Below are 16,461 nucleotides of genomic sequence, written 5' to 3'. Positions count from 1 at the left end.
TTTTCTTTCAGCCAATTTTAGCCAATTAAAGAAATTTTGATATGTTTCCGTTTTGTTTTTCATTAGATAACAGAAACCATATCTGGAATAATGGTCCATTATACTTAGTATGTAACGAGCACCTCCCACACTTGGTTTTTTAGGACCTATAATATCAGCAAATACTACCTCTAGAGGCTTTTTTGTTTTAAATCCATTAACTCTATTTGCTGGTATCATCTTGCTTTTCTCTTGACTACAAGAATTGCAGTGCAAATACTTACTGCAAGCTTTCAGTTTTATACCCTTAGATAGTTCTAGCGTTTGTTTAAGCATTTTAAAATTTATATGCCCTAAACGTCTGTGTAACAAATGTATGCACTCATCATGAGGTTTAACATTATTATAAACTGTGTTAGCCACCTCTAAATTATCATTTAACACATACAATTCACCTTTTAAAGTTGCAGTCACTTTTTTACCTTCTTTTTCAATTATGCAATTGTCTCCCCTAAAGGTAATTACATAACCTAGTTTAACCAAAACTCTAACCGAAAGCAAATTAAACTTAAGCTGTGGTACATATAACATTTTTACATTTTCTTTTATGCAAGAACAATATGCTATACCTTCACCTTTAGCCTTAAGTTTCCATTCATTAGCTAACGATATCTGCTGTGAACTTGTGGACATCTTAACAAATCTTTTCTTATCTTTCGTTATGAAGTGTGATGCTCCACTATCTACCACCCATAAATTACTATTCACAGTTTCGTTGCTATACATGGCTAACTCTAAGCATTCTTTATCCTTTTGATGCATTTTAGCATTCTGGCTGGCTTTTTGGCTTTTTGCTTTCTTGCAGAATCTAGCCAAATGTCCTTTTCTTCCACAATTAAAACATTTTCTAATTGTATATGCTGACGAAGATATTTTCTCTTCTTCACATTGTGGTTGTTCCCTTCTGAGTTGATCCCTTTCAAGCCTTCTCCTGGCTTCTTCAATTAATCTGCCAGTAATGTCAGTTAATGTAAGATTATCTTTTGGCAGAACTTCAAGTGAAGTTACGTAGTCATCGTAGCTCTCATCTAATGAAGACAAAATTATATAAACTTGGTGTAATTCAGTGAAGATAAGTTATTTTTCATGCAGTTCTTGAAAAATTCTCTTCATTGAGTTTATATGACTCAGCATGTCTCCATTCTTTTGAAGATGTGTTCTGAACAGTTTTCGTGTAAGATTTATATGTGCTCCTACACTGTCTCGAACATAAATCATCTTTAAATTCTCCCAACATTTCGTAGCTGTTTCTTCTCCACGAATATGGACAAGCTGTTGGTCAGAGAGTGTCAGTCCTATTATACAGAGAGCTTGCTCATTCTTCACTTGATATTCTTGTATTTTCTGGGCATCAATCTCATCCTCCGGATCCCATGCATCTACTTCTGGTGGGTTTTGTATTATACTCCACAAACCTTCTCTTCGTAGAAGTAGGCTGCATTTCATAGACCATGAAAACATAGTTTGTTCCATCCAGTTTGGATATGAGAAACAAACTTTGTAAATTGACTTATGCCATCTTTATCTGGATATTAAACTATAATTAATAAAACACAGCTGTCTGTTTACAGTATTGTGTAACTACACAAACTCTCACTCACAAGCCTGTTATATCCTGGTTAGTCTGACTGTGCACCTGGGCCCATAACCAGTGTTAGGGATATACACCCTAGCAGAACGTGCAACGGCAGTCTAGCAGACAGGCAGATATGTGAGATAATAACATTGTAGTAGCTCAGTAAGACAGATACACTGTGCAAGTTAAATAGTTTTTATTCCAGCAAGAGTTATAGCATAGTCAAACGGTCCATATGTCATACACTAAGTTCAGTCAGTCCGGGGGTTAATCAGTTTGCAAAGTCCAGTGTCGAAAAAGAGTTAATTAAACTTACAATCAATCAGTCCAGTGATATATCTCTTTTGCAGTCAGAGATATGAAGAAAAAATCAAACCCCTTTTCTTCTCTCAGCAAACACGCAGTTTTCTCACCATCAATCTATCATTGTCAGCGTTCCAGTAAAAGCCAGGGAAACAGTGAGCTCTCTTGCTCCCTCTTATGGTGATTTTACAACCGCACCCAAAATACTTGGTTTACAGTTTAAAGTGATACATACACTTAAACTCACTAACATAGTTTTTATATATTATTTTACTCAAACTAAGTTAGGTAAACAATGTTATCCCTAACACTTATGCATGACCTTTGGAGGGCTCAGGGTTGAGGGCTTTTGTCTTCTACAAAATAATGCAATAAGAGTTGGAAGGGACCTTGGAGGTCATCTAGCCCAACCCCCTGCTCAAGCAGGAGACCCTCTACTGTTCCAGACAAAGGGTTGTCCGATCTCTTCTTAAAACCATCCAGTGTTGGAGCATTCACAATTTCTGGAGGCAAATCAATTATCCCACTGATTAATTGCCCGTAAATTGTTAGCAAATTTCTCCTTAATTCTAGGTTGGATCTCTCCTTAATTTGTTTCCATCTGTTGCTTCTTGTTCTATCTTCAGGTACCTTCTACCTTTGGAAAATACTTTGACCACCCCCCCACCCCCCACTTCTTTGTGTCAGGCCCTTAGAAACTGGGATTGGAGGTCCCTGCCAAGACAAGGGATCGATCGTACAGACACGTGAGAACAATTAATCGGTGGATCAGCCTGGCTCCTGGAGTCGTGAGTTGATTGTGGAGGTTTTCAGCAAAGAAGCATTTTTCTGGGATGGAAGATCCAGAAAAATGCTTCTTTCCTGAAAACTTCCTTCCTTGGCTGGGGAGGGGAGGGGTTGGACTAGAAGACCTCCAAGGACCCTTCCATCCCTAGGAATCTACAACTTCTATGTTTCACGGGTCTGTTTGAAATTGGACAACCATTTGTCTGGCATAACAGAATATCGGATGTCATAAGGACTCCTGCTTTGACCAGGAGGTTTTGTACATGTTGCATGTGCTATAATTTGAGAAGAGAAGGACCGGGGTGCGTGTGTGTGTGTGACACGATAGCAGTGTCCCAATATCTCAGAGGCTATCACAAAGAAGGGGGGGGTCAACCTATTTTCCAAAGCCCCTGAAGGCAGGAGAAGAAACAATGGATGGAAACTCATCAAGGAGAGAAGCAACCTGGAACGAAGGAGAAACTTTCTAACAGGGAGGACAATTAACCAGTGGAACTGCTTGCCACTAGAAGTTGTGGGTTCTCCATCCCTGGGTTTGTTTTTTTAAAAAGAAGAGACTGGACGGCCACTTGTCTGAAATGGTATAGGGTCTCCTGCTTGAGCGGAGGGATGGACTAGAAGACCTCCAAGGTCCCTTCCAGCTCTATTCTGGTTGATTGAGATGAGCAATTTGTCGGCTCATCTCAGGGGTCAACGGCTTCCACGTTTCAAGAGGGGCTAAAGTAAACCCACCACCTCCAAGGTGGACTACAACTCCCATCATGGCTATGCTGGGTGAGCTACGTTGGGAGGCGTAGTCTGACTCCTTAGGTAGGGAATCTCTGTTCTAGAATGTTCCCCCATTGTTCTTCTCGTTTTCCTTGGTTGAGTCCATTGGGCTTGTTGGGGATCTCGTGTTCTTCTTAAAAAAGAAACCCATTTCTGGACCTCCCCACTTCCCTGGCTGCTTCCTGCTCCTGAAATACCCATTATTTTCTTCATTGCTCTGTTTTCTGGGTTTTTTCCCCCTATTTGTCCTGAGTCTTCCCTTCTTTTGCAGCCTTGGACCGAGCTCAGGGTCTCTGGAGATCTTGGAGAGTCAACCTCGGGCTGAAGACCCTTCAGCTTCCTGCTTCCTTCTGGACAACCATGTCTGCCTGGCCTCCGTCCTGGCTCCTCGCCCTCTGCTCCATGGTGCTGCTGGCCTCCCTCGGGTCAGCCCACCAACCCCCCAACATTGTCCTGATTTTTGCGGATGACCTGGGCTTTGGAGACCTGGCCAGCTATGGACACCCCACCTCGGCCACCCCCAACCTGGACAAGATGGCTGCCGAGGGCCTGCGCTTCACGGACTTCTACAGCAGCAGCCCAGTCTGCAGCCCTTCCAGGTAGGGTGGTCTTCTGATGGTCACCTCAGAAGAGTCTGAGGCCCCCCTTTTGTCAAGAAAGCTTCAAGGCCGTCCATGAAGTAGACTCTTGACCTCAAAGCCCAAAGGAAAGAGAAGAGGCATCAAGAGAGGGGCTGGAGCTCTTGAGATGCCCTCTGAGTCCAAGGTGGACCTCTTGAGATGCCCTCTGTGTCCAAGGTGGACCTCTTGAGATGCCCTCTGTGTCCAAGGTGGACCTCTTGAGATGCCCTCTGAGTCCAAGGTGGATCTCTTGAGATGCCCTCTGTGTTCAAGGTGGACCTCTTGGGATGCCCTCTTTGTCCAAGGTAGACCTCTTGAGATGCTCTCTGTGTCCAAGGTGGATCTCTTGAGATGCCCTCTGAGTCCAAGGTGGATCTCTTGAAATGCCCTCTGTGTCCAAGGTGGACCTCTTGAGATGCCCTCTGTGTCCAAGGTGGACTTCTTGAGATGCCCTCTTTGTCCAAGGTGGACCTCTTGAGATGCCCTCTGTGTCCAAGGTGGACCTCTTGAGATGCCCTCTGTGTCCAAGGTGGACCTTTTGAGATGCCTCCTGAGTCCAAGGTGGACCTCTTGAGATGCCCTCTGTGTCCAAGGTGGACCTCTTGGGATGCCCTCTTTGTCCAAGGTGGATCTCTTGAGATGCTCTCTGTGTCCAAGGTGGATCTCTTGAGATGCCCTCTGTGTCCAAGGTGGACCTCTTGAGATGCCCTCTGAGTCCAAGGTGGACTTGAGATGCCCTCTGTGTCCAAGGTGGACCTCTTGAGATGCCCTCTGAGTCCAAGGTGGACCTCTTGAGATGCCCTCTGAGTCCAAGGTGGACCTCTTGAGATGCCCTCTGTGTCCAAGGTGGACCTCTTGAGATGCCCTCTGAGTCCAAGGTGGACTTGAGATGCCCTCTGTGTCCAAGGTGGACCTCTTGAGATGCCCTCTGTGTCCAAGGTGGACCTCTTGAGATGCCCTCTGTGTCCAAGGTGGACCTCTTGAGATGCCCTCTGAGTCCAAGGTGGACTTGAGATGCCCTCTGTGTCCAAGGTGGACCTCTTGAGATGCCCTCTGTGTCCAAGGTGGACCTCTTGAGATGCCCTCTGTGTCCAAGGTGGACTTGAGATGCCCTCTGTGTCCAAGGTGGACCTCTTGAGATGCCCTCTGTGTCCAAGGTGGACCTCTTGAGATGCCCTCTGTGTCCAAGGTGGACCTCTTGAGATGCCCTCTGAGTCCAAGGTGGACTTGAGATGCCCTCTGTGTCCAAGGTGGACCTCTTGAGATGCCCTCTGTGTCCAAGGTGGACCTCTTGAGATGCCCTCTGTGTCCAAGGTGGACCTCTTGAGATGCCCTCTGTGTCCAAGGTGGACCTCTTGAGATGCCCTCTGAGTCCAAGGTGGACCTCTTGAGATGCCCTCTGAGTCCAAGGTGGACCTCTTGAGATGCCCTCTGAGTCCAAGGTGGACTTGAGATGCCCTCTGTGTCCAAGGTGGACCTCTTGAGATGCCCTCTGTGTCCAAGGTGGACCTCTTGAGATGCCCTCTGAGTCCAAGGTGGACCTCTTGAGATGCCCTCTGTGTCCAAGGTGGACCTCTTGAGATGCCCTCTGAGTCCAAGGTGGACCTCTTGAGATGCCCTCTGAGTCCAAGGTGGACCTCTTGAGATGCCCTCTGTGTCCAAGGTGGACCTCTTGAGATGCCCTCTGAGTCCAAGGTGGACCTCTTGAGATGCCCTCTGTGTCCAAGGTGGACCTCTTGAGATGCCCTCTGTGTCCAAGGTGGACCTCTTGAGATGCCCTCTGTGTCCAAGGTGGACCTCTTGAGATGCCCTCTGAGTCCAAGGTGGACCTCTTGAGATGCCCTCTGTGTCCAAGGTGGACCTCTTGAGATGCCCTCTTTGTCCAAGGTGGACCTCTTGAGATGCTCTCTGTGTCCAAGGTGGACCTCTTGAGATGCCCTCTTTGTCCAAGGTGGACCTCTTGAGATGCTCTCTGTGTCCAAGGTGGACCTCTTGAGATGCCCTCTGTGTCCAAGGTGGACCTTTTGAGCTGCCCTCTGAGTTCAAGGTGGACCTTTTGAGATGCCCTCTGAGTCCAAGGTGGACCTCTTGAGATGCCCTCTGTGTCCAAGGTGGACCTCTTGAGATGCCCTCTGTGTCCAAGGTGGACCTCTTGAGATGCCCTCTGAGTCCAAGGTGGACCTCTTGAGATGCCCTCTGAGTCCAAGGTGGACCTCTTGAGATGCCCTCTGTGTCCAAAGTGGACCTCTTGAGATGCCCTCTGTGTCCAAGGTGGACCTCTTGAGATGCCCTCTGAGTCCAAGGTGGACCTCTTGAGATGCCCTCTTTGTCCAAGGTGGACCTCTTGAGATGCCCTCTGAGTCCAAGGTGGACCTCTTGAGATGCCCTCTGTGTCCAAGGTGGATCTCTTGAGATGCCCTCTGTGTCCAAGGTGGACCTTTTGAGATGCCCTCTGAGTCCAAGGTGGACCTCTTGAGATGCCCTCTCTGTCCAAGGTGAAGACCTTCCATCTCTTGGCTTCCTTGGGGAGGAATTATGACCTCCAGCTCTGGCTCTGAGGATGATCAGACCTAACCATCTACAAGCAGACTTTGATTTGCAACCACAATTGAGTCCAAAATTCCTGCTGCTAAGCGAGACAGTGGGCAAGTGGATTGTGCCACAGGTGGCTTTTAAGTGTCTAAGTGTCTAAGAGGAGGGGAACAGGGTCATAGATGGGCAGTAAATGAGATAGGGCAGAGGCAACCACATTTGGGGAAAGTGACAACATTTGTTGCTCCTAATAAATAATTGGATTTCTTTTGAAACTTGGCTCGAGGCTCATGAATTAATTAGGGCATCCATCGGAACCCTGACAATATGGCTGTTAAGCGAACATGATTTTCTCCATTGACTTTGCTTGTCAGAAGGGTGCAAAAGGGGATCATGTGACCCCGGGACATGGCAACCGTCATAAATATGTGTCAGTTGCCAAGCATCGGAATTTTGATCACGTGACCTTGTGGTCATTAAATGTGAACAACGGTCATACATCTGTCAGCCTTGGAAGCTTCCAGGCTGCCACATTCAGTGCCTGGGAATTTGGGAGGGGGGATTTCATAGCGGGGTAGAACTTTAGACTCAACAACATTCTTTCTCAGAGAGTCAAGGACGTGTTGCCCTGCACCTGGAGGGGAGTGACTGGGGGAATGTCTCCAGTTGGGAAGAAGATTTGATTGGGCCATGAGATGGACTGATGGGTGCAGGGGAGGGATCCTTGAATTATTTTTTGGGAAGGGAAAACCCGGATACTCTCAGATTTGGGTATTCCCAGGTGTGCCCATAGGGCAACTCTAATAAATTAGAACTTGTCTCAGAGTTTACTGGTTTGGAGTTGGTTAGTTGGAACGGTGACAACATCACTTTTTTCAGTGCCATTGTAACTTTGAATGGCCACTAAATGAATGGTGGTAAGTCAAGGACTGGGATGACCCAAAGGGGCGTGGCACAAAAATAACAAAGTCACAAAATAGATAAATTCCCTTTAATGCCTCCAACTTGGCCCCCAATGTCCAGTTATCCTCATCTGGATATTAAACTCTTCCAAAAACAGTCTACGAAGGGAAGAAATCCAGTCCAAACCCAAAGTTCAGATAAATTAGAAATAAAAAAAACCAACACAAACCACACTGAAGTAATTAACGCGACAGGCCAGGATAATAAATTGCAGACTTCCAAAAGATAACAAAAACCCAGATAAGGCTCGACCAAGATAATGCATGCTTTGCTTCCAGGAAGGAGCCGTGTGCAAATGCCCTTCTTATATCCTGTTCTCCCAGCTGCATCTAATGAAAGGGATCAGGGCCCTTTTCTCCCCCATAACCCACATTGCTCCCTTCTCCATTCCTCCCTGCGTGCCCTAGGATGAAGAGTGGGTGGGCCTGGGTCTTCCTCCAAATGCCCAGCCGGACTGTGCCCTTCCCCCGTTTCCTCCACAGCCACTGGAGCCCACACTCCCACCACCCCCTGTCAGCTGCTTGGTCTCCCCCTCAGAGTCAGACCAGGGCGTGACACGGACTCTCTCTGTCTTGGCTTCCCACTCTCTCTCTCTCTCTCTCTCTCTGTGTGCAGGGCAGCCCTCCTGACGGGGCGCTACCAGACCCGTTCCGGCATCTATCCTGGCGTCTTTTATCCCGGCTCGCAGGGGGGCCTCCCGCTGGCCGAGGTGACAGTGGCCGAATTGCTGAAGGAGCACGGCTATGCCACCGCCATGGTCGGAAAGTGGCACCTGGGCCTGGGCCCCAACGGCACGTTCCTGCCCACCAACCAAGGCTTTGACCACTTCCTGGGGGTGCCCTACTCGCACGACCAGGTGGGAAGCTGCAGGGGGGGTGGGGTGGGGCTCCCGGGCTCCCTGGGACGGTCATTTCCTTGGGTGGAAGAGTCGGCATCCCCGATGAAAGGGTTGGCCTTCCTTGACCCAACGAGGGAACATCATCAGTGCTAGGAGGGGGAGGGGGAGAACGGCTGTGTGGAGCGGGACGGCTGTGTGCCTGCTGCCCTATGAGCTGGGTTGCTTTTTTGCAGACGGTTCATGACCCAGGTAGGTAACATCATCAGGGCTAGAAGGGAGTAGGGAATGTGGAGAGGAGGAGGAGGAGGCAGGGAGGAGGAAAGTTAGGTAACCAATGTGGAAGGAAGATGAAAACTTTGGGGTCCTCGGTGCTCTCTGAGCTTGGTTGTTTTCTTGCAGACGGTTCATGACCCAACCAGGGAACATCATCAGGGCTAGAAGGGAGTGGGGGGTCTTGTTTTCCATTTAAATATCCCTTCCCTCCTAGCCCTGATAGTGTTCCCTAGTTGGGTCATGAAACGTCTGCAAGAAAAGGAGCCAACTCAGAGATCACCGAGAACCCCAGAGAGAAGATTGAAACACACAGCTGGACTTTGCAAATAGACAGGAGCGATGGGAGGAAGAAGAAGGAGAAGGAGAAGAAGACGAGGAGGGAGGAGGACGGAGGGTGGGAGGGACGATGGTCAGGCTTATGCCTCTTGTGTGCTGCGCAAAGGCTCGAGGCTACTTCCCCCCTTGACCCCCTCCTCCTAGCCTCTCAATTTCCCAAGTGGCTTAGAGGAGGGGAAGGGGCCGTGTGTCTCTTGCAGGGAGGGCTCTGGCGGGCGCCTCCTCCCTTGCCCTCTCCTTCCTCACTCCCCCCACCCACCGCCTCTTTTGCAGGGCCCCTGCCAGAACCTGACCTGCTTCCCACCCAGCACCCGCTGCTTTGGGGTCTGTGACCAGGGGGTGGTCCCCGTGCCCCTCTTCCTGAACCAGAGCATCGTGCAGCAGCCGATCTACTTCCCCCACCTGGTGGGCCACTACCACACGTTTGCGCGAGACTTCATCACAACTTCTGCTCAGCGCAAACAGCCGTTCTTCCTCTACTACGCCTCGCACGTGAGTCTCCTGCGGGGGGGGGGGGGGGAGCAGGAAGGGCGGGGGCAGGGTAATCTCAGCCCATTTTATATAGGAAGTCCTCCACGTACAACCGCAATCGAGCCCCATATTTTCGCAGCCGAGCGCGACAGTGAATTTTTGCCCCCCTTCTACGACCTCGCTGGCCACGGTTGTTAAGTGAATCAGTGCAGCTGTTTAAGTGAGTGACACGGTCGTTGAATGAATCTGGCTTCCCCTGTTGGCTTTGCTTTGTGAGAAGGTGGTAAAAGGGGATCACTGCGACCGTCATAAATACGAGCCCCGTTGGCCAGCCTCTGAAGGTTGATGACGTGACCACGGGGGAGGCTGCTGCAACGGTCTTTAAGTGTGAAGGACGGTCATGAGTCACCTTTCTCAGTGCCACTGTAACTTTGAACGGTCATTAAATGAACTGTTGTAAGTCCGGGATGACCTGTGGTAATAATAATGGTGCACTGAGCCACAGTGGTCAGAGAGCAGTACTGCAGGCTCCTTCTGCTGACTGCCGGCTGACTGCAATATGGTAGTTCGATCCTGACCGGGTCCAAGTTGACTCAGCCTTCCGTCCTTCCCAGGTGGGTAAAACAAGGACCCAGATGGTTGGGGGCAAGAGGCTTTCTCTGTAAACAGCTTACAGAGGGCTGGAAAAGCACTGTGAAGCGGTATATAAGTCTAAGGACTATTGTCCCTTCCTTCCTTCCTTCCTTCCTTCCTTCCTTCCTTCCTTCCTTCCTTCCTTCCTTCCTTCCTTCCTTCCTTCCTTCCTTCCTTCCTTCCTTTCTGCCTTCCTTCCTTTCATCCGTCCTTCCTTCCTTCCTTCCTTTTTCTTCCTTCCCATCTTCCTTCCTTCCTTCTTTCCTTCCTTTTTCTTCCTTCCCATCTTCCTTCCTTCCTCCTTCCTTTTTCCTTCCTTTTTCCTTCCTTCCCCTTCCTTCCTTCCTTCCTTCCTTCCTTCCTTCCTTCCTTCCTTCCTTCCTTCCTTCCTTCCTTCCTTTTTCTTCCTTCCCATCTTCCTTCCTTTCTTCTTTCCTTCCTTTTTCTTCCTTCCCATCTTCCTTCCTTCCTTCCTTCCCATCTTCCTTCCTTCCTTTCTTCTTTCCTTCCTTTTCTTCCTTCCTTCCTTCCTTCCTTCCCCTTCCTTCCTTCCTTCCTCCTTCCTTCCTTCCTTCCTTCCTTCCTTCCTTCCTTCCTCCTCCCTCCCACTCCCTCCCTCCCTCCCTCCCTCTTTCTGGAGTTCAATCCTGACCAGCTCAAGGTTGACTCCGCCTTCCGTCCTTCCAAGGTGGGTCAAAAGTGGACCCAGATGGTTGGGGGCAAGAGGCTGACTCCGTAAACTGCTAAGAGAGGTCTAGAAAGCACTGTGAAGTGGTATAGAAGTCGAAGGGCTATTGCTATTGGAAAAAAATACCATTTACCTGCGAGCAAGAACTGGTGGGACCACAAAATAGACAAAAGTCCCAGAAAATGAAGCTGCTAAACCAGGGGTCTCCAACCTTGGCAGCTTTAAGACTTCTGGGAGTTGAAGTCCACAAGCCTTAAAGTTGCCAAGTTTGGAGACCTCTGGACAGACCCTATGCCTGCAACTGTTCTTCATATGTTTTGGCTTCCAGTCCCCTAATCATTTTTGAGCCTTTCAATATTGATGGCTGTGTCTATTTTCCCCCTCTTCTCAGCATACCCATTATCCCCAGTTCGGGAGCCAAAACTACACCGGCCGATCTTCTAGAGGACCTTACGGTGACTCCCTCCTGGAATTTGATGGAACCGTCGGCTTCCTCTTGCAGGCTTTGCAGGATGCCGGGGTCCACAAAAATTCGCTGGTGTTTTTCACGTCCGACAATGGGTAAGTGTGCACCCAGGCCAGCCTTTTGGGTCAAGAATGGTGGGAGGGCTACAGCGAGATGGTCAACCATTGGCATCAAAGGTTGGCATAGGCCAGGCAGCCATTTAGTGATGAATCCTGCTGCCCTAAACGTCTCTCTGCATAGCTTGGATGGATTCTCATAATACCAGAAAATCCAGTTTAATAGAACCTCATGGCAGTGTCCCAAATGTGCTTTTCCAAAAGGCAATTTGGACTTCCTTGGGATTTTTTCCCCCCTTGGAAACATTTCACTTCTCACCCAAGGAGCTTCTTCAGTTCTGGAGAAGTCCTTCTGTTCTTCAGAACGGAAGAAGCTTCTTGGATGAGAAGCAAAATGTTTTCAAGGGAAAAAAAAAAAAACACCAAGAAAGCCTAGTTGCCTTTGGGCAAACTTTAAAAAAACAAATCACTTTTAAACAAATTGTGCATTTAAAAAAAAGAGAGGCAAACACACCTACACATACTGTATATTGTCCCCCACTACTTGAAATACCAATAGATAAGATTGCAACAATAATAGTTTCCACCTCACTCCTTGCAAAACAGGCCCAGAGTTTATCAATGCAGGAGGCAGTCAAACAAGTTTTCAATAACAGTTTTAAAACAAAAGTGTTTATAAATTGCTTATTGTTGAGGACTTGATGGACTGGTCCTGAGGTTCACAGACATTTGCTAAAATATCATTTTTTAAATAAATGTTTTTTATTTTTTACAACAAACATACAAAACAACAAATAAAACATTCTTTCAGTTATACTGTGTGTCAGTTTGGTACATATATCTTGTGCACAATATCTTTAATCTTTTCCTCTTAATTTTACATTCACATAGTGTTGATTAGGTTTTCATATCATATTATATTATTAATATACCATCATTGATCTTTTAATTTGAATTCCATATTATCCTTAGGAGCAAATCTCAGTTCTTACTAATTTTTATTCATGATATAACTTATTCAGGAATAATCAGCGATACCATATCGTTGCTATTATATTATTCGATTTCCTACTTTTCTGTCTAACCGTTGATAAAATAAGTCCCAAGTCTTATAATACTTTTTTTCCCTTCTTGCTCTCTAATTGCAAATGTTAGTCTACTCATCTCTGCACATTCCATTATTTTCTTAATTGTTTCCTCCTCTTATTGGAATTTTCTCCTTTTTCCAATTTTGAGCCAATACAATTCTAGCTGCTGTTAAGACATTAATAATCAAATGTATGAATTCTTTACTGTAATCTCCAGGTAAGATTCCTAGTAAAAATGCCTCTGGTTTGATCCTTTTCTCCTCTCTCGACAGCCCCGAGACGATGCGCGGCTCCCGGGGAGGAAGCTCCGGCTTGCTCAAATGTGGGAAGGGGACGACTTACGAAGGGGGCATGAGGGAGCCGGCTCTGGCTTACTGGCCAGGTCGCATTGCGCCAGGTGAGCCAGTGGGGTGGGAGGACTTCTGCTTGCCGTGGGGCAGGGTCCGAGGTCAGGCTCCTTCCTTCAGCAAGCCCCCCTCTCTCTCTCTTGACTGCTCTCTCTTGGAGCCAGGAGTGACCCACGAACTGGCCAGTACCTTGGACATCCTGCCCACTGTGGCCGCTCTGGCTGGGGTGCCTCTTCCCAACGTCACGCTGGATGGATATGACCTGAGCCCCCTCCTCTTTGGGAAAGGAAAGGTAGGCTTCTCATCCAAGAAGCGTCTTCGGTTCTTCTTGGCTCTTTTCATGCAGGCGTTTCGGGACCCAACTAGGTAACATCATCAATGCTAGAAAGGAGAAGGGGGAGGGGGAGGACGATGACTGTGGGGTCCTTGGTGCTCTCTGAACTTGGCTGCTTTCATGCAGGCGTTTCATGACCCAACTAGGTAACATTATCAATGCTAGAAGGGAGTAGAGTTTATGGAGGAGGAGGAGGAGGAGGACAAATGGCTGCTTTCATGCAGACCTTTCACTTGCAAACTAGGCAGCTTCATTAGGGCTGGGGGTGACGCCGTCTTCCCCAATTCTTCCAACAGAGCCCCCGTCAGACCATGTTCTTCTACCCACCAGCTCCTGATGAGTTGTTTGGGGTTTTTGCTGTCCGCTATGGAAAGTACAAAGCCCACTTCTTCACCAAAGGTGAGCCCTTCGTTTATTGATTCAGTCCAATGTACATGCTGGCCATCTCACTGCCAAGAGGCTTCTGGGAGGCTTACCCACTTACCCCTGAAAGCAGACGCAGACGACCTTGGACGTCAAAATGAACAAAGAAGAATTGATTTTCAAATGCAGAATATTTGGGGTGGGGGCCGAGGTGTTCTTCCTCGTCTGCTAACTGCCTCCAGCGTGGGATGCCCCCATCGGGACCCCAACCCAGTTGGCAGAGCTGGGTTTTAAGGCCTGCCTTCTGGAAGGCCAGGAGGGTGGGGGAGGTCTCACTTCAGGGGCCATGGGGGTTCCATCTAGAGGGTGGGAGCCACAGCAGGAAAGGCCCTTCTCCTGGAACCCCATCAGCTGGCATTCCTTGACCGGTGGGGTCTCCCTCCCTCTCAATCTCTCATCTCCCTCTCTTTCCCTTCTCTCTCTTCCTTCCTCCCCTCCCTCCCTCCCAAGCTCTCATCTCTCTCATCCCTCTCTCAACTCCCTCTTTCTCTTCTCTCTCTCTTTCTCCCTCCCTCCCTCCCAATCTCACATCTCCCTCTCTCATCTTCCTCTCTTTCTCTTCTCTCTTTCTTCCTCCCTCCCAATCTCTCATCTCTCTCTCTCTCTTCTTTCTCTTTCTTTTTCCCTCCCTCCATTCCTCCCTCTCAATCTCTCATCTCTTTCTCTTCTCTCCCCCTCTTTCTCTCCTCCCCCTCTCTTTTGCCACCCTTCCTCCGCTGGGTGGTTTACCGTGTTAGAAGGAGAAACGTGCCACGCAGCCTCTGCACCCTCAAAATGACCAGCACCCAACTCTCCTCCCGTCTCTCTTTGGATCTCCAGGCGCCTTCAACAGTGCTGCCACCCCTGATCGCGCCTGCAGTGGCTTCATGGCTCTGACTGCCCAGGAGCCCCCTTTGCTCTTCGACCTCGAGACGGACCCTGCGGAGAACTACGACCTCCTGCAAGGCGGGGCCCACAAGCCCGAAATCCTGAGGGTCCTCAAGGAGGCCCGCCTGCTGAAAGCTGCCTTCGACCAGGGCATGGCCTTTGGGGAGAGCCCAGCTGGCCTTGGGGAGTGACCGCTCGCTCCAGCCGTGCTGCAGCCCCCAGTGCACCCCCTGGCCCTCCTGCTGCCGCTGTGGCTCTTAGCCCCCCCTGCCCCTCCTTCCATGCCCCCTCCCCCCCCTGTCACCCCCCTCTTGCTTTTCTTCCCTTGGACCGGGGAGCCGGTTTGGTTTAGCAGCCTCCCAAGGAGCTTTTGCCATTTTTTTTATGGGGGGGAAATAAGAACCGCCTCTTGCTTTCTGACCCTGGACAACACGCTCGGCTGGACAACAAGCCCAGGTGCCCACCGCTGGCAGGGAAAGGTTAGTGCATCTCCTGCAGCCGCAATTCTTCCGCTTTTCAAAACAACTCCAAACTCGTCCTTTTTCCCCCATTGAAGACTATTGAGGGTTGGGGGCTGAAGGGATTCGGCCCCAGAACCTCGTCTGTCTCTTGATGACCAGGACCCGGATGCAGCCTTTCGGGGTGGGGGGGGGGGCTTGCCAGAGCGGAGCAAAGCAGGGCCAGCACTTCTTGAAAATCCATCGATGCCACCCGGGATGGCGTCGGCCTTTTTGGCCGTTGCAGCGCATGGCTGGCCCACCCCTTGAGCAACGGTCCAGTTTCCGGGCTGAGTTAGACGAGAGCGAGCGAGGATTCCTCCTTGGAGGGTGAGGAGGGGGCCAGGGAATGTCCAGGGCCTGGGAGGGGGCAACTCACGCCGAGGGAAAAGAGACCTGGAACCGCGGAGCTCTGCATTTGGAAGCTGCCTCGGCTCTCACCACCTCATCCCCGCCCTGCAGTCTGCAGTCTGCAGCAAATGCAGTTGCTCCTGCCTTGAGAGGTGGCTGGAGAGAGAATATCAAAAGAGTTGGAAGGGGCCTCAGAGGTCTTCTAGTCCAACCCCGTGCTCGAGCAGGAGACCCTGCACCATTCCAGTCCAAATAGCTGTCCAATCCCTACTTAAAAACCTCCATTGCTGGGGCACCCAGAGGCCAGTTAGGACGGAAGGAGAGAAACACAGGCGTGTTAGGATGAAGAGGTGGCTGAAGCTGCCCATGGGGCTTGCCTGGGCTCTGATGTTGTAAAATAACTTCCTCCCCTGCCATGGGGGCGGATATCATCCTCGGGTGGAGGATGAGGAGGGGGAGGGGGTTTCATTCTCTGAGGAGGTGGGTTGGTTACCGAATGTTTCATTACCAGGCTGGGTAATTTGTTAGCGTTCCAAGTAACGCACCCATGGGAAGTAGAACTGCGGGGCAGGCAAATTCCTCAGTTTTATCGGATACATCATCTTGGCACGACAGGTAAAAGCCGACTGAAAGTTCCCGCAGCTTTCACCTAATGAAAAAAAAGTTTCCGCGTTCCCCGAAGTCGCTAGTCACGCTGTCCAATCCAGGCGCCGGCCGGTTGCTTGGTTACTTGGCTCCTCCCCTGGCCAGCCAACCTGTGAGAATATCCTTGGTTCCCAGAGGAAAGCTTTGTTGTTTCGGTTACAAAACCCCACCTGACTATTTCCCCCCCTCCCTTTGCTGTGTGGCAGCAGATTAACAGATAATCAGAGTTGGAAGGGACCTTGTAGATCATCTAGTCCACCCCCCCCGCCCAAGCAGGAGAACCTACACCATTGCTGACAAATGGCAGTCCAATCTCTTCTTGAAACTCTCAAGTGAAGCCCCAAAGCCTCCAAGACGGCTTTGGCCACCTTCACAGTTCAAGGTTGACGGGAGTTTAGGGGAGGTCAGTGTTGATGTTCTGCTTATCAGGGCTTTGTGGCCTCAGTAGGTCTGGTGATGGGAAGGTCATTTCGGGTGAGGGTCTTGTGGTGGGTCAGGTGTGGGTCCCGTCATAGAACGAGCTTCTTCCTTGGGTGTTGTGGTTCGCCGGCAGCAGGTGTG

General features: G+C 49.6%; 1 protein-coding gene across 1 annotated transcript; it reads left to right on the top strand.

Moving 5' to 3' along the window:
- The first annotated feature begins 3,388 nt into the window (after nt 1–3,388).
- Nucleotides 3,389–15,408, top strand: ARSA (arylsulfatase A). Its single transcript, XM_087969025.1, is given in 9 exon segments — nt 3,389–4,071; nt 8,203–8,443; nt 9,308–9,526; nt 11,218–11,387; nt 12,709–12,833; nt 12,948–13,075; nt 13,414–13,516; nt 14,360–14,577; nt 14,579–15,408. Coding segments are annotated over 9 exon segments (1,533 nt in total). The 5' UTR covers nt 3,389–3,832; the 3' UTR covers nt 14,669–15,408.
- Nucleotides 15,409–16,461: the final 1,053 nt, after the last annotated feature.

Source organism: Notechis scutatus, chromosome 6, assembly GCF_049901735.1.
Source record: "Notechis scutatus isolate UNSWTSFEM ecotype Mainland chromosome 6, rNotScu1.2, whole genome shotgun sequence".
Lineage (NCBI taxonomy): Eukaryota > Metazoa > Chordata > Lepidosauria > Squamata > Elapidae > Notechis > Notechis scutatus.
The sequence above is the reverse complement of the archived record's forward strand: the minus strand, read 5'-3'. Positions and strand labels throughout refer to the sequence as shown.